General features: G+C 43.7%; 1 protein-coding gene across 3 annotated transcripts in view; it reads right to left on the reverse strand.

Annotated features, from left to right (window-relative positions):
* Positions 1-19,647, reverse strand: part of Cnbd2 (cyclic nucleotide binding domain containing 2) — a 63,848-nt gene that overhangs the window by 40,491 nt on the left and 3,710 nt on the right. For 2 of the 3 annotated variants that reach the window (XM_087911070.1, XM_087911069.1), the window contains exons 3-4: positions 15,624-15,677; positions 2,844-2,981 (exon numbers count right to left, since the gene is read on the reverse strand). In XM_087911070.1, coding sequence (XP_087767196.1) covers positions 2,844-2,981; positions 15,624-15,677 — 192 coding nt within the window. Of the gene's footprint in view, positions 1-2,843; positions 2,982-6,336; positions 6,527-15,623; positions 15,678-19,647 lie in introns of those variants that run through there. The other variant, XM_087911071.1, reaches the window with a different exon arrangement.

Raw genomic sequence — 19,647 nt, forward strand, 5'->3', positions numbered from 1 at the left:
GAAGAGGCAGCATGTAACTCGCCCAGCTGAGAAAGGTACTGAGCCATGTGGCTAACGTAGATAAGGATAATGGGGTAACATAAGTTATAAGAACTAATAAGTAGCCTGACCTAATGGGCCAATCAGCTTTATAACTTATAGAGATCTCTGTGTGATTGATTTTCTCTTTGGGATTTGCCGGTTGTGGGGTACCGGGCGGGACGGAAACTCCAACAAGCCGACCTCCATCATGTTACATATGGCACCCAGACGTGGATAACTGAATCCACAGAAAGCTTGAGAAAGTTTGGGAAAGAATAGAGTAAAGCATGTTTTGTTGGTAGCAGCAATTTCTCGGGTCTGCTCTGCTTGCTAGAGGCAAGCAAATGTTCTCATCTAAGAGAAGCTTCCTGACTCAGCTTTAGCTGCAAAACCTGCAGCTCTTTTAAGAGGTCCTGCCACGAAACACTTAAACAGTGTTGATGAAAAGGTGAATGCATGCTTTTCGGTTTTCAGCCATAGCAGGAAAAAAGCTGCACTGTTTTAAAATGCTGGCTTTCTGGGCTGTCCTGCCAGGGCAAACTCTGACTCTTTTAGGCAGGCAGTTCAACTGAGTGTGGTCTGTGAGCAGAATACTACAGCTTGCTTGCTAGCAAGGACCTTGAAATGCCATAGAGTTGTGGCAGTGAACTGCAGCTCTGGCTGGTATCTCAGCCATGAGGCTGGAAAGCTAAGGAATGGGCTGGATCTAGCCGTCAAAGCCACGGCTCTCCATATTGCTTAGTAAATTAAAGGCTTATGTAGTCAGAAAAAGAGAGATATACAGTAAAGAGAGATTCAAAGAGGAAGAAAACCTCTAACTGGTTTACAATATGTTAAAAATATATGCAGGCTAAAGGTTAAAGTCATTAAAAATAAAAAAGAAGAAAAGGGAGACATAGGGTGTGGTGGTACACACCTTTAATCCCAATGCCTGGGAGGCAAAGGTATATTGACCTTTGTGACTTCAAGGGACAGAGGTAGATTGACCTCTGTGACTTCAAGGTGTGGTAGTGCACACCTTTAATCCCAATGCCTGGGAGGCAGGGACAGACAGATCTCTGTGAGTTCAAGGTGTGGTAGCATACACCTTTAATCCCAGCAATGGGGAGGCAGAGACAGGAGGATCTCTGTGAGTTCAAGTACAGCCTGGTCTACAGAGTTAATCCAGGACAAAGATATATACAGAGAACCTGTCTCAAAAAGCCAAAAGTTAAAAGTAAAAATAAAAGAAATAGAGGTTGAAATAAAGCTGCATAAAGATGGAAAATAAACAGAGAATCTTGATACTGTATGCTATTATTCTCTCTTTGAATTGTTTGAATGCTGAGGAAGGAGCAACAGCTGCTAAAAGACTTTTGTTTATAAATGCTGCTGAACTAACCCAAGATAGGTATTTTGAAAATACCTTGGCTTCAAAACTGAAGTCAAAAGGTATGTTACTTTGGAGAAGAGCTTTTGTTTCCACAGAAAATGAGAGGCTGTGGATTCATTCTGACTTAAGAAAAATCAGCTTTGATCAAGGGAGGCCACCTGAGAAATCTCCAACAGGAACAGATGGCCCAGATGTCTGAGTTCTACATCCAGAACAGATTCAAGACTGCTGCCTGAGATGATCAAGACTCACAGGATACTCCAGTCAGGACTTGATTATAACTCTAAATTTTCTTTAGGTCCTCATAAGATCATCAGCGCCCCCAACCAGCAGGAAGTAGCCTGAAATACTACGCCCACATTCCCAACAAATGGACTATGGGTATTTTCCTTTGTTAAAAAAAAGGGGGGGGGCTGGAGAGATGGCTCAGAGGTTAAGAGCACTGATTGTTCTTCCAGAGGTCCTGAGTTCAATTCCCAGCAACCACATGGTGGCTCACAACCATCTGTAATGAAATCTGGTGCCCTCTTCTGGCCTGCAGGTATACATGCAGACAGAACACTGTATACAAAATAAATAAATCTTAAAAAAAAAAAAGAGGGAAATGGTGTGGGAGAATTGTCTGTATTCTGTCAATCATATTTTAATAAAACGCTGATTGGCCAGGCAGGCAGTATAGGCGGGAAAGCTAGACAGGAAGTAGGGGTGGAGCAAAGAGACTGGGAGTATTCTGGGACACAGGAAGCTCTCTTGCCACTCCTGCGCAGACCACCGAAGAGGCAGCATGTAACTCGCCCAGCTGAGAAAGGTACTGAGCCATGTGGCTAACGTAGATAAGGATAATGGGGTAACACAAGTTATAAGAACTAATAAGTAGCCTGACCTAATGGGCCAATCAGCTTTATAACTTATAGAGATCTCTGTGTGATTGATTTTCCTTGGAGCTTGCCGGCTGTGGGGTACCAGGGGGGACAGGTACCCCAACAAGCTGGCCCTCGTGCTAACAGTGGTTACAGCTGGAAAGCATGCCAAGCCTCCCTCAGCCCTGGGGCTTCATTCCACCTGAGGGATGTGTGAGCAGAACACTACTGGCTTCTATTTCCACAAGAAGGAGCCGCAAACTTTGGAAGGAGAATCTAGACAGGAGTCCCCCTTTTCTCCCTACTCTCTGTTCTGCCCTAAACTCAGGGCAGTGGGCCCTGCTACTGTCTGTACCCAAGGCCTGCCTTAGCCAGCACTGCCTACCACAAGGCCATGAAAGGATATCTAATACAGGGTTCAGCCTTGGGTACCCCACTTGCTCAGTGATGTCGCCTCTCCAATGCCAGACAGGGATGAACAGAGGCCAAGGTTTCTATTGTCTTCTCCCATAGTTGGCTTGGATTGAGGCCTGGGAGATGTGGTGTGTACTCATCAAATGCCAGCAGCCCTGGTTAGTGGGGCTACTTACATCCCAGAAAGAGAAGACAGGTTGTTTCCGGTGAACAGGCTCAATGATCTGATACTCCCGGAAGCCCCTGAGGCCTTGGCGGAACATCTTACACACGCGGATCATGATGATTATGTCCATGACGAGCTGGTACAGCCCCTGTAGAAACAGAGCAAACCAGGGCAATGAAGTCATCTGCCCTTGGGCTGGTCAGCCCTACAAAAGGCGGAATCAAAGGAGGTGAAAGGCAGGGATATGTTGGAACAGTGGTTACACAGTCAGAAGGTTTGTTTTGGGTAGTGGGGCTGGGGTGCTGGGATTAAGCCTGGGGCCTTGAGCATGTGTTCTACTGCTCAGCATCCACCCCATCCTCTCAGGAAGTTTGAAAGCCAGTTGAAATTTTGTGGGTAGCTTTAAACTGTCCCGGGCTGGGTGTAAACACTCAGGGCATCCTCCCTACCAGGAGCCAATTGTTAAACAGTCACAATGCATTAACTTTTATTTTTGTGGAGAAAATAAAGAATATAACTGTATGTGTGTGCATGTGTGTGCATATGTGTGTGTATGTGTGTGCATGTGTATGTATGTGTGTATATGCGTGTGTGCATGTGTGTATGTATGCGTGCACGTGTGTGTGTACGTGTATGTGTGTATATGTGTGTGCATGTATGTGTGTGTGTGTGTGTGTGTGTGTGTGTGTGTGTGCTGGGACAAGGGTGGAATAAAAAACTGTGGAGTCAGATGGATCTGAAGGGAAAATGATCAATAAGATTAAAAATTGCTAACTTTAAACATGGAGAAAAACATCACAAAAGAAGGGTGAGAGACCTTAGAAGCAGAGACATCAACACCTCGAGTCTTTGGAGCCTTGCAAAAGGAATGCAGGCCTGCCGACACTGATTCTTGTTTTGTTTATTAGTGTGCTGTTCATTTGCCTGCTTATTTGCTGAATAAATCTAGGGCCTTGCATATGCTAGTTAAAGACTCTACACTGAGCCATATTCCGAACTTCTGACATCATGATTTTAGCCTAAGACGATCTCTACTATATTGAAGGCTAATACATCTGCATTATTTTAAGTCATTAAATTGTAATGGGGCCAGAGAGATGCCTGGCTCAGTGGTAAGGGCACTTGATGACAAACCCACAGCCTTGAATTTGACATCCAGACCTAAAGGGTGAAAGGGGAGAACTGACTGGTATGACCTGTCTCTGACCACGTGGGCAAAGAGGCATACACAGACAGGAGCACACACAAATAAATATACACATATATAAATAAATGCAACTTAAAAATTAAATTGTGGTGATTTGTTACATCAACAATAGAAAGCTATTATCTCATCTGAGCCACCTGTCATTTCCCTGAGGACATGGAATTGAACTGAGGACAAACAGGCCATCCATCCCAAACTGAACTGGGGAGTCAGGGCAGCATCTACTAGACAAGCAAATGTGAAGAATGGGTGGGAAATCCAGAATGCAGAACAATCTAGAGGTCAAGCACTATTCCATGCTTTCAGAAAGTCAATCTCCCAAGGAATGCAGGAATGGAGGATGTTTTCGATTCTAAAGAGACATTTGTTGAGCCTTCGAGTCCATGATAACAAACTACAAAGGGCCTGGGAGGGAAACTCAGTAGCAAAAGTGAGTATTTGCCATGTGAGTATGCCATGTGAGTATGAGACTCAGTCTCCAGAGTCCACATCAAAAAGTCAAGTGTGGTAGCCCGTGTTAGTGATACCAGCTCAGAGAAGATGTCGACAGGCCAGATCCTGGGCCTCACTGGCCAGCCAGCGTGGCACGCTCCAGGCCAATAAGAGACCATGTCAGGAAAAACAAAGTAGACAGTGCTTCAGAACTGACCTCTGACCTCTACACACATGAACACACATAGGCACCCACCCTGATACACATTTTTTTTTTAAAGAATGGTTGCACTGTGTAGCCCCAATTGTCCTAGAACTTGCTATGTAGATCAGGCTGACTTCAAACTTACAGAGATCCACCTGCCTCTGCCTCCCAAACGTGAGATTAAAGGCCTACGATACCACACCCTACCTACACAGACTTTAACATTTGTGTTTTTGTTTGTTCTGTTTAATGTGTATGGGCATTCTGACTGAATGTGTGTCTGTGTGCCCTGTGTGTGTGTGGTGCCCACAGAAGCTAGGAGACGGTGTAGGATATCCCTGGGACTGGAATTGTCAATGGTTATGCTGTCTGTAGACGCTAGGGGTCATCCAGAAGAGCAGTCAGTGCTCTTAACTACCAAGCCATTTTGCTCCCCCACTAACTCCATACCATGCACAAACACAGTTTTTTTTTAAAGCAATGACACATTTGAGGGCTGCAGATGTGACTTATTTGGGCTTGTCCAGCATATACCTAGGCCTGGGCTTAATCCCCAGCGCCCAGTGTTATATGAAACTGGACATGACAGTATATGTCACTTGGACAGTAGACACAGAAGGACCAGGAGTTACTCTACTACACAATGAATTCCAGGCCAGATTCTTTCAAAAATAAAATAAAATAATAACAACAACTATAAAGACCTTTTAAGAAGCAAACAAAGAAACTAAGTAAGACTATATTGTACATGACTTCAGTACATTTGGCATTTTTTTCTTTATTTTTTTTTTCTCCCAAGGAGGGTACCATGTAGTCCAGATTGGTTTCAAACTCGATATGCAGCTAACGATAACCTTGAACTTCCAATCCTAACTCTGTCTCCCGAGTGCCTGGATTATAGTATGTGCCACCACCCCTAGTCTATGGGGTTCTGGGACCTAATCCAGGGTCTCATGCATGCTACGCAAGCACTGTATTCACTGAGTACAATTTATCATGTTTTTAGTATTATACTGGTACTGTAGTTATATGGAATAGTGTGTTTTTAATTCCATAAAAATATGCAATTTGTGGGCAAGGGTTGGATCAGCAGGGAAAGGTGCTCTGCCAGCAAGTCTGATGGCCTGAGTCCAATTCTGAGAACCCACATAAAGGGGAAAGGAGATGAAATTTCACAAAGTTGTCCTCTGACCAACCCCCCCCCATGGCACGCACCTTCTCCTTCTACAGCACATGCATGCACATACATGTGCATATACACACAGGAGTCATGTTTAAGGCTCTTACATTTTTATTTGTTTATTTTAAGATTCATTTTATTGCCAAGTGGTGGTGCACACCTTTAATCCCAGCACTTGGGAGGCAGAAGCAGGTGGATCTCTGAGTTCAAGGTCAGCCTAGTCTATAGAGCGAGCTCCAGGACAGCCAGGGCTACACAGAGAAAATCTGTCTTGAAAACCAAACAATTCATTTTGTTTGTGTATTTTATGTACACGGGTGTTTTGACAGAACACCAGCAGGGGGCTGTGAATGCTTCGAGGCACAGCCTGCCACCATCCACCAGCGGCCTCACCCACACCTGCTTCTTCCTTCCTCGAGGCCTGCTCCTTCAAATCTTCCACTCAGGGATCCCCTCCCAGAGCCTGTGGCCTGCCTCACCTCTTTCACCTTCATGAACTGCCAGCTACGAGACTTCACACTTCTCTTCATGGTTCCTAAATTGGCAAAGGACACAACTGGGCCCTTTGCCTTTCACAGGGAGGACAATAAATCTTCCCCTACGAAATCGTTAAAGTAGAAAGAAATAGCCCCTTCAACAGCAAGGTACATTCTGCCAAGAGCTGCTGGAAGCCTGATTCCGAGAAAAATCTTATTCCGTGACTCTACTGATGTCACAAGCGAAAATTCTGGAGTGAAGAGGAGGCAACTTATGATACGGAATCTAGTATTTATTGAGCTATCATGGGCATTACCCTTACAACCCCCATGACGGACCTTAAACCCAACCCTACTCATGAAGACCCTGGGGCTCAAAATATCTAACTGACTGCCAGAGTCATCAAACCATCTTGAAGAAGGTAAAAGCTTTTCAGCTACAGGTAAGGACATTCAACACTCAGCGATCCGGTGTCTGAAGAGACACTAGGGAATGGGCCCATGGTTTTGTCCCAGAGGTTGGGTTAAATCAGTACAAGCAGGGAATCCTCCAAACAACTTCAAGATCAAATGCTGAAAGGACCTTGGTAAAGTAGATGACTCTGTGGTCCTGAGGGTGGAGAAGAAAAAGACGGCAGTTACCGTCCAACCCTCTCCTAGGGAGCTACACTTCCCAGTGACAACAGCTCTTGCCTTAACTTGTTTTTGCGTTAAGATCTTCAGTGAAAAGCTGAACTTGCAAGCATCACATGACATACCACCCTTTCTTTCCAGGTACATCTGCAGTCCACCCCCAGCCAACAGAGAAAATAAAGAGCACTGAATGCAGTGAAGACAGAATAAAGGCCTAGGCTGCAGGGCTGTGTGTGCCCCCTGGCAGAGCAAATGCCTAGCATGCATCTAAAGGAGTCATAGTAGACCTTATTCATAACACACACACACAGTGAGGGAGAGAGGAGAGAGAGGGAGAGAGAGGGAGAGAGAGAGAGAGAGAGAGAGAGAGAGAGAGAGAGAGAGAGAGAGAACTAAAAAATCAGAATAAGTTCTGTGTGCTGGGTGTGGTGGCACACACCTTTAATCCCAGCACTTGGGAAGCAGAGGCAGGTGGATCTCTGTGAGTTAGAGGCCAGCCTGGTCTACACAGTGAATTCCAGGACAGCCAGAGCTGTAACACAGAGAAGCCATCTCAAAAAAAACAAACAACAAAAAAAAAAGTTGCCATGGTCATGGTGTTTCTCTACAGCAATGAAACCCTAACTAAGCACACTTTTACCACTGTCTAGGAGTCTGTAATTGTTTTATCTACAGGAGTTATGGTGGCATTGGAGAGATGCCTTAGCAGATAAGAGCACTCACTACTCTTGCAGAGGACCTGAGTTTGGTTCCCAGCACCCACATGGTGGCTCAAAATCTGCAACTCCAGTTCCTGGTGATCCCACACCCTCTTCTAGCCTCTGTGTGCTTCTGCACATACATGGTAAATATGTGTGTGTGCATGTGTATACATACATATATATGCACATACAAATATGCACATCACACATACACAGAAAGACAAAAAGAGCAGTTATGGTTAAAAAAATAAACATTACAAAATAAGAAAAAAGAGGAGGTAAGAGACACGAAAAGTAAATGTCAGACGAAAGTCACAAACTAGAGAGACAATTAACATGAAACAGATGCTAATCATGACCAACAAAGAGCTCAAAAGGCTTGGCACATTTTAAAACAAGAAAGCAATGACCAAAGCAAGGGCACAATAGTCCATAGATGAGGTAAATGAAAGTGAAAGACATTTCAGAAACATCAAAACCACTCATCTTGCTGACAACAAAAGATAGCACTGCAAAGAACAACCAAAGGAGCTAGAAATAAATTAGAAAGATTGACAGGATCCTGGGATGTAGCATCCTGTAGACAGCCTGCCTCGTACATACAAGGTTCTGGGTTCCATTCCCAGACCTGCAAAAGAAAAACATTAAAGGAGCCAATACGTACGGGAGTGAAGAGAGAGGAGAGAGATGTGAGGTTAAGGATTCTTTGATTTTTTTTTCTTTTTTGTGGTATTTAGGATTAAACCAAGGGCTCATTAAGGAAGCTCTGACTGTCAAGTGCTTGCCCAACAAGCACAGAGACTTGAGCTTGATTTAAAAAAATAAAAAAATAAAAAAACCAAAACCAAGCTACATTAAAATAAAAAAAACCAGGTGGTAGCACATGATAGCCATCCCAAAGCCTGCAGGAAGGCAGAGATCGGTGGATTCTTGAGGCTTGCTGGTCTCTTCTGACTTCTGCATGGTGTTCAGAAATACCATGCAAAACACCCATATTCATAAAAATAAATAAATCTTAAAACAACAATAACAAGATAGATAGCTCCCAAGGAATGACACCCAAGCTTAACCTTGGTTCTCCATATGTTCCCCCACACACCTGCACCTGTATACACATGGGCACACACATGGGTACACACACACACACACACACACACACACACACACACACGCGCGCGCGCGCGCACGCACAACCCCATTAAGAGGGGTAGACAGACGGCTCAGTAGTTAAGAGCAATGGCTGGTCTTCTATACCATTCTATGCCCAGCACCCACATGGTGGTTCACAACCATATATAACTCCAGTTCTGGCCTCTGAGAGTATCAAGAATATATGTGTGCCAGGTGGTGTTGGCGCACACCTTTAATCCCAGCACTCAGGAGGCAGAGGCAGGCGAATCTCTTGAGTTTGAGGCCAGCCTGGCCTACAAGAGCTAGTTCCAGGACTGGCTCCAAAGCTACAGAGAAACCTGTCTCAAAAAAAAAAAAAAAAAAAAAAAAAAAGATATACATGAAGGAAAAACACCCTTAAGTTAAAAAAAAAAAAAAAACTAAAAAGCAAGAGACTTGCCTAAAATGGAAGTAAGCGAAAGGAAAGAAAGACAAAAGTATCTTTCAAGGATTTATTTTTAATTATGCGTAAGTACGTGGGGAGGTGGGTAAGTGCACTAGAGTGCAGGTGCTGTGGGGTCCAGAAGGGGACACTGGAGTCCATGGAACTGGAGTTCCATGTGGTTCTTAGGCCCTTGAAGTGGGTTCTAGGAACGGAACTAGGGTACTCTGCACTGGTAGTGCATGCTCTGGGGCTGGAGAGGTGGCTCAAAGGTTAAGAGCACTGCCTAATCTTCCAGAGGACCTGAATTCAATTCCCAGCAACTATGTGGTGGTCTGCAACCATCTGTAATGAGATCTAGTGCCCTCTTCTGACATGCCTAGCAAAATACTGTATGCATAATGCACACTTGTACACAGATATATATGCAGGTAAACTATCCGTAACACATAAAATAGTCAAAGTTCCAAAAAAAAAAAAAAAGGCAGGCAGTGGTGGCGCACACCTTTAATCCCAGCACTCAGGAGGCAGAGGCAGATGGATTTCACTGAGTTCAGGACAGGCTTCAAAGCTATACAGAAAAACTCTGTCTTGAAAAAACAAACAAACTCTTTTTTGTTGTTGTTTTTTCTAAGTAGGTTTTTCTCTGTGTAGTCCTGGATGTCCTGGATCTCACTTTGTAGACCAGGCTGGCCTCAAACTCACAAAGATCCGCTAAGTACTGTGGCTGAGTGGTGGAATGTTCACCTAGTACACACAAAGGTATGGGTTCTATCCCCAGCACTGACAAGGGGAAGAAAGCAGAAAATGGAATCTCATAGGGAATATTTTTAAAATTTTGCATATGGGTATTTGTCTTATTGTTTTATAGCTATGAAAAGACACCATGACCAAGGCAACTTGTAAAGCATTGAATTAGGAGTTTGTTTATAGCCTCAGAGAATTAATCCATGGTCCTCATGAGGAAAGTGTATGTAGTAACAGGCAGGCAGTCATGGTGCTGGAGAAGTAGCTGAGAGCTATGTTGTAATCCTCAGGCAACAGGCAGATAGGGAACACTGGGCCTGCCATGGGCTTTTGAAACTTCAAAGCCCATCCCTAGGGCAACACCTCCTCAAAGAGGCCACACCTCCTAATCCTTCCCAAAAAGTTTCACTAACTGAGGACCAGGCATTCAAACACATGAACCTTATAGGGTTTCTCACTCACACCACCACATGCCTGCAAGTATGTTTGGGTGTGCCTGGTGCTAGAGGAGGAAAGAAAAGGACATTAGAGACCCTGGAACTGGAGTTATGGATGGTGGTGAAACACCACATAGGTGTTGGGACTCAAACTTGGATCCTCTGGAAGACCAGCCAGTGCTTTTAGCCACTGAGTCAGCTCTCCAGCACCTCACAGGAGATTTTGTTTGCTTACTTTTTTGTTTTTCAAGATGGGATTTCTCTGTATAGCCCTGGCTGGCCTCAAACTCAGAGATATCTGCATGCCTCTGCTTTCCTAGTGCTGGGATTAAAGGCATGAGCCACTACTACCCAGTATCACAGGGCATTTTTATTAGCTAAAGTCACCTGTGCCTCATCTGGATGCCAGCTGGCCCCCTGGAATGATCTATGTGCAAATGAAGTCACAGGACTGAATCTGTTGGAAACCTGAATCTTTGCTATAAAGATTTCTATTTTAGTCACAACTAAACTCACCACTTTGTATAATTAATATATACTAGTATACATTTCCTGTTCATGAAAACTAAAAAAAAATCTATTTACTACTTCACACTAAAGAATAATACCAACCAGGCTTGGTGGGACAATAATTTCAGCACTTGGGAGGCAAAGACAGGAGGATCAATTTGAGTTATGAGGCTAGCCTGGTCTACATATCAAGTTTCAAGACAGCAAGGACTACATAGAGAGACCTTGTCTCAAAAAATATTCATAACACCAACTGGCCATGATGGCATGTGCCCTTAACCCCTGTACTTGAGAGGCAGAGGCAGGCAGATTTCTGTGAGTTCTAGGCCAGCCAGGGTTACATAGTAAGATCTCCTTTCAAATAATAATGATAATAACAATAATAATAATAGCAACAACAGCCAGGTGGTGGTGATGCACACCTTTAATCTCAGCGTGCAGGAGGCAGAGGTAAGCGGATTTCTGTGAGTTCAAAGACATCCTGGTCTACATAGAAAGTTCCAAGACAGGGCTATAGAGAAGCCCTGTGTCAAAAAAAAATTAAATAACAACAACAGGTAGCCTTCCAGATAGCTCAGCGGCTAAGAAAGTGCTTGTTGTGTAATTCTGGCAGCCTGAATTCAACCTTTTGTTGTAGGGTATCTTACTCTTAGCTTTTTGGGGGGAACGCCATCCAGCTCCCAAATACACACACAGAAGTTTATTCTTAATTATGAATGCCCGGCCTTAGCTTGGCTTGTTTCTTGTCAGCTTTTCTTAAATTATCCTGACTACTTTTTGCTCTGGGTTTTTATCTTTCTCTATTTCTGTATACCTTTCTCTCCTTACTCTGTGACTGGCTGGGTGACTGGACCCTGATGTCCTCTCCCTTCTCTTGTTGCTCCTTTCTCATTTCTCCTATTTATTCTCTCTGCCTGCCAGTCCCACCTATCCATGTTCCTGCCTCGCTATTAGCCATTAATCTCTTTATTAGGACCATCAGGTGTTTCAGACAGACACAGTAACACAGCTTCACAGAGTTAAATAAATGCAGTGTAAACAAAAACCATACACCTGGAAATAATATTCCTGACAATCTTTGACACACAAATAAGGGTAGAAGGAGAGAAGCAACTCCACAGAGTTGTCCTTTGACTTCCATTTTAATTACTTCTCTATTGCTATGATAAGACATCATGACGAAGGTAACTTACTAAAGGTGTTTATTTGGGCTTACACTTTCAGAGGGTTAAAGTTCATGATGGCAGAGTAACAACATGGCAGCAGGAACAGCTGAGAGTTCACATCCTGATCCACAAGTAGGAGACAGAGAATGAGACACTGGAAACAGCATGGGCTTTTGGAACCTCAGGCCCCTCCCCCAGTAACACACCTCTTCCAACAAGGCCACACCTCTGAATCCTTCCCAAACAATTTCACCACCAATTGATGACGAGCCTATGGGGCCATTTTCATTCAAACCATCACAACCTCTATAGAAACACATCTTTCACACATAACAATAACAACAACAACAGGGCTGGGAGTATAGCTCAGTTAATAATAATAACAGTTACTGTCCTGGTTAGGATTTCTATTGCTGTGATAAAACACCATGACCAAAAGCAAGATGGAAAGGGTTTATTTGGTTCACACTTCTGTATCTTTCATCACTGAAGGAAGTCAGGACAGGAACTCTAAAAGGGAAGGAACCTGGAGGCAGAAGCTGATTGTCTTAGCTAGGGTTTCTTTTCTTTTCTTTTCTTTTTTGTTTGTTTGTTTGTTTGTTTTTCGAGACAGGGTTTCTCTGTAGCTTTGGAGCCTGTCCTGGAGCTCAGTATGTAAACCAGGCTGACCTCAAACTCACAGAGATCCACCTGTCTCTGCCTCCCAAGTGCTGGGATTAAAGGTGTGTGCCACCACCCAGTTGTTTGTTTGTTTGTTTGTTCAAAGGTAGGGATTCTCTGTGTAGACATGGCTGTCCTGGAACTTGTTCTGTAGACCAAAGATATGCCTGCATCTGCCTCCCTCCTGTGTTCTGGGATTTAAGGAATTCACCACTATTGACTGAGTTAAATTTTCTTTTCAAAGTTCAAAGACTTTCAGTTGTGGCTCCTATAAAAATTAAAATTAAGTTAAATACTTTCTTCCAAGAGGGAAGAACCAGGACACAGTCAGAATCTGAGCAAAGCAAAACCAAACTCCCACAGTTAAATAACTTAATGACCAGTTCTCTGGGTTCCCTCCCTATCTTCTGGGCTTGGGTCACTTCTCCAGCTCTGCCCTCTGCTGCACACACAGCTTGTCTTCTAGGCTCAGACAGGCTCCACTCCACCTCTGCTGCTGACCTAAGGGGTCATCCCATGGTACTGGCATCTCCAAAATGCTGGAGTCTTCTGCTGCAACTGGATTGCACTTTAACCAATAGCCTCTCCTGGGCTCTTTCATGGTGCCAAGCCTCAGTTTCTCTTCATGACACCTTCAATCCTGGAGCTTCAACTGGTACTGAGTCTGCACCTTCACCAACAGTCCTGGCTTCTAACGTTGTCAAACCTCAACTGCTCTCTGGTGTAGGAGGTTCTTCTGTTTATGTGTTGTTTTCATTGGCTAATGAATAAAGAAACCACTTTGGGCCTGTTAGAGCAGAACTTAGGTAGGCAGAGGAGACAGAACTGAATGCTGGGAAGAAGTGCAGAATGACAGACGCCATGGATCTCCTGCCTGAGATGGACGCTGGTTAGAATCCTGCTGGTAAGCCACATCATGTGACAATACATAGATTAATAGAAATGGGTTAAATTAAGATGTAAGAATTAGTCAATAAGAAACTAGAGCTAATGGGCCAAGCAGTAATTTAATAATACAGTTTCTGTGTGGTTATTTCGGGTGTAAACTAGCCACGCGGCCGGGATGGAACAGGGACCCACTCTCCATTCAATAGCTCTCCATGACCCCTTCATGCCTTCAAAACCAGTACCACCTGAGAGACCCTTACACAGTACCAAGTGGAGCTGCCAGCATGAGGTATAGCCTTGGCCACCTCTAGAACACAGTATAGCTTCTGTAGGTTGGCCCTGATGAAACACTTCCAGAAGATTTCACCTCAATGATGCTGATCTCTTTTTTGTTTGGTTTTTTGAGACAGGGTTTCTCTGTGTAGTCCTAAATGTCTTGGAACTCTATAGACCAGGCTGGCCTCGAACTCACAGAGATCCACCTGCCTTCCGAGTGCTGGGATTAAAGGTGTGTGCCACCACCTCCTGCTGGTCTCTTCTCAACCGCTGTTAAATTCTCAGCTCCAGCCGACCAGCATCAGGTGTCTCAGCAAAGCAAAGGTTTCGCTTTAGCAGTTCTGGGATCTTGTTAATTCAAACTGATTCTTTAGCCCCAGCGAACAAGGACCACAGAATCTTAATCCAAAATAACAAATTACCTCAATAGAGTCTTTCTTTCTTTCTTTCTTTCTTTCTTTCTTTCTTTCTTTCTTTCTTTCTTTCTTTATTTCTTTATTTATTTATTTATTTATTTATTTATTTTGGGTTGTTTTTTTTTTTTTCGAGAAAGGATTTCTCTGTGGCTTTGGGACCTGTCCTGGAACTAGCTCTTGTAGACCTGGCTGGCCTCGAACTCACAGAGATCCACCTGCCTCTGCCTCCCGAGTGCTGAGATTAAAGGTGTGCACCACCACCACCACTCAGCTTTAATAGAGTCTTTAAATTTCCCTCTGAAATTTCACAAACACAGGCCTCCATTGTCTGCCCTGCTCTCAACATCCTGACCTTCCAGGCTCCTACAGAACAGCCCACTGAGCTCTCAACATTCAATGGCTTTTCTAGCCCAAAGTTCCAAAATCCTCCCACAATGCTTCCCAAACAAATATGATCAGGTCTGTCACAGCAATACCCCTCTATCCTATACCAACTTGTCTTAGGGTTTCTATTTCTGTGATGAAACACCATGACCAAAAGCAAGCTGGGGAGGGAAGAGTTAAAGTTCTACTTACACTTCTAAAGCACTGTTCAGGAAGTCAGGACAAAAACTCAAACAAGGCAGGAATCTGGAGGCAGGAGCTACTGCAGTCAGAGGCCATGAAGGAGTGCTGCTTGATAGCTTGCTCCACATGGCTTACTCAGCCTGCTTTCTTATAAAACCCATGACCACCAACATGGGCTGGGCCCTCCCCATGAATCACTAAGAAAATACCCTACAGGCTGATCTTATGAGACTTATGAGACATCTTCCTTCCTTCCTTCCTTCCTTCCTTCCTTCCTTCCTTCCTTCCTTCCTTCCTTCCTTCCTTTCTTCCTCTCTCTCTCTCTCTCCTCTCTCTCTCTCTCTCTCTCTCTCTCTATCTCTCTCTCTCTCTCTCTCTCTCTCTTTCTTTCTTTCTTTCTTTTTGAGACAGGGTTTCTCTGTGTAGCTCTGGCTGTCCTGGAACTCTGTAGACCAGGCTGGCCTCGAACTCACTGAGATCTGCCTGCCTCTGCTTCCCAAGTGTTGGGATTAAATACATGCACCACCACCGCCCAGCTGGTTTGGTTGATTCTTACAAAGTTAAACACAAAATTACTATTTGACCGTGCAATCCCACTTCTGGGTTCATACTTAAATCAACTGAAAATGGAAATTCAAGCACCAATATCACAGTAATTTTATCCACAATAGCCAAAGAGTAGAAACGACCAATATCTTCATGACATGTGAATCAATTACTAAAATGGACCCACTTACTAGGTTTTGTATTTCTTGCCAGGTCTTCATCTTTTTCTTCCTTGGTACCTTAATCTGCAAAATCCAGGAGAATGGAATATTATCAAATATATACATACTTATTTCTATATGCATTTATGAATATATACATGGTGAATTGCTCTTTTAATGGGATGAGTTTGCTTTAGATGAGAAAAAGAGGAAAGCTTGGGAGATGGATAGACAGCACCTCTTGCCCTGTCATGTGAATAAACTGAATGCCACAGAAGAGGACACTTAATAAGTTTGGGCACACTGGGCACACACCTGTAACCCCAGGACTCAGAAGATAAGGGAAGAAGGGTCAGAAGTGCAATGTCATTTTTGACTACAAAACAAGTTTGAGGTCAACCTGGGAAACATGGGACTCTTTCTCAAAATAATCAGCAACTGCCGGGCTGTGGTGGTACACGACTTTCATCCCAGCACTTGGGAGGCAGAGGCAGTCAGATCTTTGTGAGTTCGAGGTCAGCTAGATCTCCAGAGTGAGTTCCAGGGCAGCCAGGACTGTTACACAGAGAAAGCCTTTCTTGGGAAAACAAAACAAAACAAAAACCCTACCCAAGAACTAAAATGATCAGTAGGAGGCAGGAGAGACACAGGAGAATCTCAAGCTTGAGGCCAGCCTGGGCCACAGAGAAGACCCTATCTCTAAAAAATAAAAACAGTGCCAGAATGGTGACACATACCTATAAGTCCAGCACTTGGGAGGCTAAAGCAGGAGGATTATGAATTCAAGACCAACCTGGCAAGTTTGAGGCCAGCTTGGGTAATAACTAACATGGTAATATTTATGTATATACTATCTTACCACAATTTTAAAAACTGCATTAAATAAACTAAAATGAAAGCTACTGCCAAAAGTAAAAATGTACAGTGGATTTGAACAAACATTTTGCCACAAAGAGAAAGGGATAGCAAATGGAAATATATACAATATCATTAGTTATTGGAGAAATTAAAAATAAAACCATAGCTGTGTAGTGATGGTGAAGGCCTTTAGTCCCAGCACTCGGGAGTAGGAGGACCTCTGTTAGCTCAAGGCCAGCCTGATCTACAGAGCCAGTTCCAGGACAGTTAGGACTGCTACACAGAAAAACCCTGTCTTAACAAAAAAACTAAACAAAACAAGACAAACTACAGCGAGATAATACTAAACACTTACTAGCCTGACCTTTTAAAAAAAAAAAAAATCCCTGGCCGGCCTAGAACTCAGAAATCCATCTGCCTCTGTTAGAATTAAAGGTGAGTGCCACTACGCCCAAATTTAGTAATATTTTTCAAAGCTTAACAGTATCAAGTAATAGGAAGGACACATTCAGTCCTAGGTCCTGGTCCCACACTGGCTAGCTTGTCTACTCTCTGAGTTGTAGCTTTCTCATTTAGGAAGCGAAGAGGCTGTCCTGGGGTCCAGGAACCAAGCACATCTCTGAGGGTTAAGCATTGTTGATTGAATAAGAAACACCTAGACAGACTCCCTGGTCCTGTGGAAGACCTGAGTTCGGTTCCCACTGTCCACGTTCGGTGGCTCATGACTGTCTTTAACTCCATCTCTGGGGATCTGACGCCTCTGGCTTTTGAGGACACCTGCACTCATGCACACATATCCACATGTGCACACATACATACATATAATTAAAAATAATAAAAATAGGGGTTGGAGAGAGGGTTTAGCAGTCAAGTGATTGGCTCCTCTTCCAGCTCAGTGAGTTCGATTCCCAGAACCCATATGGTGGTTTTCAGCCATCACGAGCTCCAGTTCCAGAGGATCTGATGCCCTCTCCTGGCCTCCAGAGGCAATGCATGCACATAGCTCACCAACATACATGCAGGCAAAGAACCCATACTCAATTTTTTTTTTTTTTTTTGAGACAGAGTGGCATTCTACATAGGTGAAAATGACCTCAAACTCACAGAGATCCTCCTGCTTCTGTTTTCTGAGTGCTAGGTCTAAACCTGGCCCCATAAATATTTGAAAATTAATAAAAATAATAATAAATCTTTTAATTAATTAATTAATTTTTTTAGATGGTTTCTCTGTAGCTTTGGAGCCTATCCTGGAACTCGCTCTGTAGCCCAGGCTGGCCTCAAACTCACAGAGATCCACCTGTCTCTGCCTCCTGATTGTTGGGATTAAAGGCATGCACCACCATTTACTGTCTTTTTTGTTTGTTTGTTCGTTTGTTTGTTTTTAAGATTTGAAAAAACAAAAACCACCTAGAAGCTCAGCTCAGCTATGGTTGTCTATGAGATGGCTATCTAAGGACAATTAGGTTCTGAGGGCTTTGATCCTAATGAATCCTAATGAATGAGTTAATCCTTTGATGGAGTCATGACATCCCAGTACTATTAAATGGTAGAGCTGTGGAAGGGGGTGTCTGAGAGGAGAAGGTCACTGGGGTTGTGGGTGAGTGGGGGTGCGTTTTACCCTGGTTTCTTTCTGTTTTCTTCTTTTTCTGCTTCCTGGCCATTGGGAACTGAAGAAGCCCACCCGACCCCTACCCCACCTGCCGCAAACTGTGGCCACTGTGATTTTCTGCCTGAGTATCATGATTCAAAAGAAATCCTTCCCTTCGAGCTGTCCTTGCTATTTGGTTACAGTGATGCAAAAGCAATGAAGATACTTCTGAGAGAAAAAGTGGTGATAAACAATCAAATGTTTAATTCCATTTAATTCTCTTTGGGCTTAAGGCGGTATGGTGTCCCTGATTGTCCAAACTCGCAAACCAAGTAGCAAATAGATATTTGCACTCTAAATATGGAAAAACTTTAGCACTCAAAGATGATCACATCATTGCAACAGTTTTAATCTAACCTAATGGGGAGGTCAGAGCAGGCAGTGAGAACAGAGATGAGGTTTAGTGCTTCTAGCCCAGAAGCAGCAGGAAGGGTGGGGCAGGAACCCTGAGCAAGTTCTGGCCTCTCTAATCACAAACTTCTATCAGCTAGACCCGCCTTCACAGCGTGGCTGCCTGAGGAACAAGCATCTTAGCACGTGACCCTGTGGGGAGCTTCAGGATTCACACAATAGCCAGCAATGCTACTACTGAGGAACTGTATTAAGAATACAATTTGTCTACTATTCTTTTTTCCTTTTGCTTTTCATTTTTGAGACAGAGTTTCTTTATGTAGCCTCGGCTGTCTGGGAACTCACTCTGTAAAACAGGCTGGCCTTGAGCTCATAGGGATCTGCCGCCTCTGCCTTAGCAAGTGCTTGGATTTAAGGTGTGTATCACCACCCGACACATAATTTCTCTACTAATTTTGCAACTATCTATGAATCTATATTTATTTCCATGTACAGGGTCTAAACTTGTTTCCATATACAAGGTCTCAGGTTGGTCTCAAACTCTTAATACCTGGTCCCTCAGCCTCCAGAGTGGTAGGATTGTACGTGCTACCATACCCAGTGAGTGACAGGATTAAAGATGTGTCACCACACCCAGCAAGTAAAAAGAAAGTTAAAGAAAAAAATAGTTACAGGCTTCCTTTCCACAGCCCCTAAAAAGAGTACACTCTCTGCTCTAGTTTCTTTCTGTTACTGCATTGAAACAGTCTGCTGACTAGGCGGGTGGTGGTGGTGCACACCTTTAATCCCAGCACTTGAGAGGCTGAGGCAGGCAGATCTCGGTGAGTGTGAGTTTGAGGCCAGCCCAGTCTAGAGTGAGTTCCAGGACAGCCAGGGTTACACAGAGAGAAATCCTGTCTCAAAAAACTAAAAAACAAAAAAAAGGGAATTAAAATTCATAAAAAAACAAAAACAATCCCACTGTGATCAAAAGCAACTTGGGGAAAGCAACTTAGGGGAAGAAAAGGTTGATTTGGCTTACACTTTCAAGTCACAGCCCATTACTGAGGGAAGTCAGGGCAGGAAGTCAAGGCAGGAAGCATGGAGGAATACTGTCTGCTGGTTCAATCTCCGCTTCACACTTAGCTGACTTTTTTTTAAGTTATTTTTATTATTTTTAACTATGTGCATGTGTGTGTATCTATGTGTGTATGGACA

Source organism: Myodes glareolus, chromosome 10, assembly GCF_982192425.1.
Source record: "Myodes glareolus chromosome 10, mMyoGla1.1, whole genome shotgun sequence".
Taxonomy (NCBI): Eukaryota; Metazoa; Chordata; class Mammalia; order Rodentia; family Cricetidae; genus Myodes; species Myodes glareolus.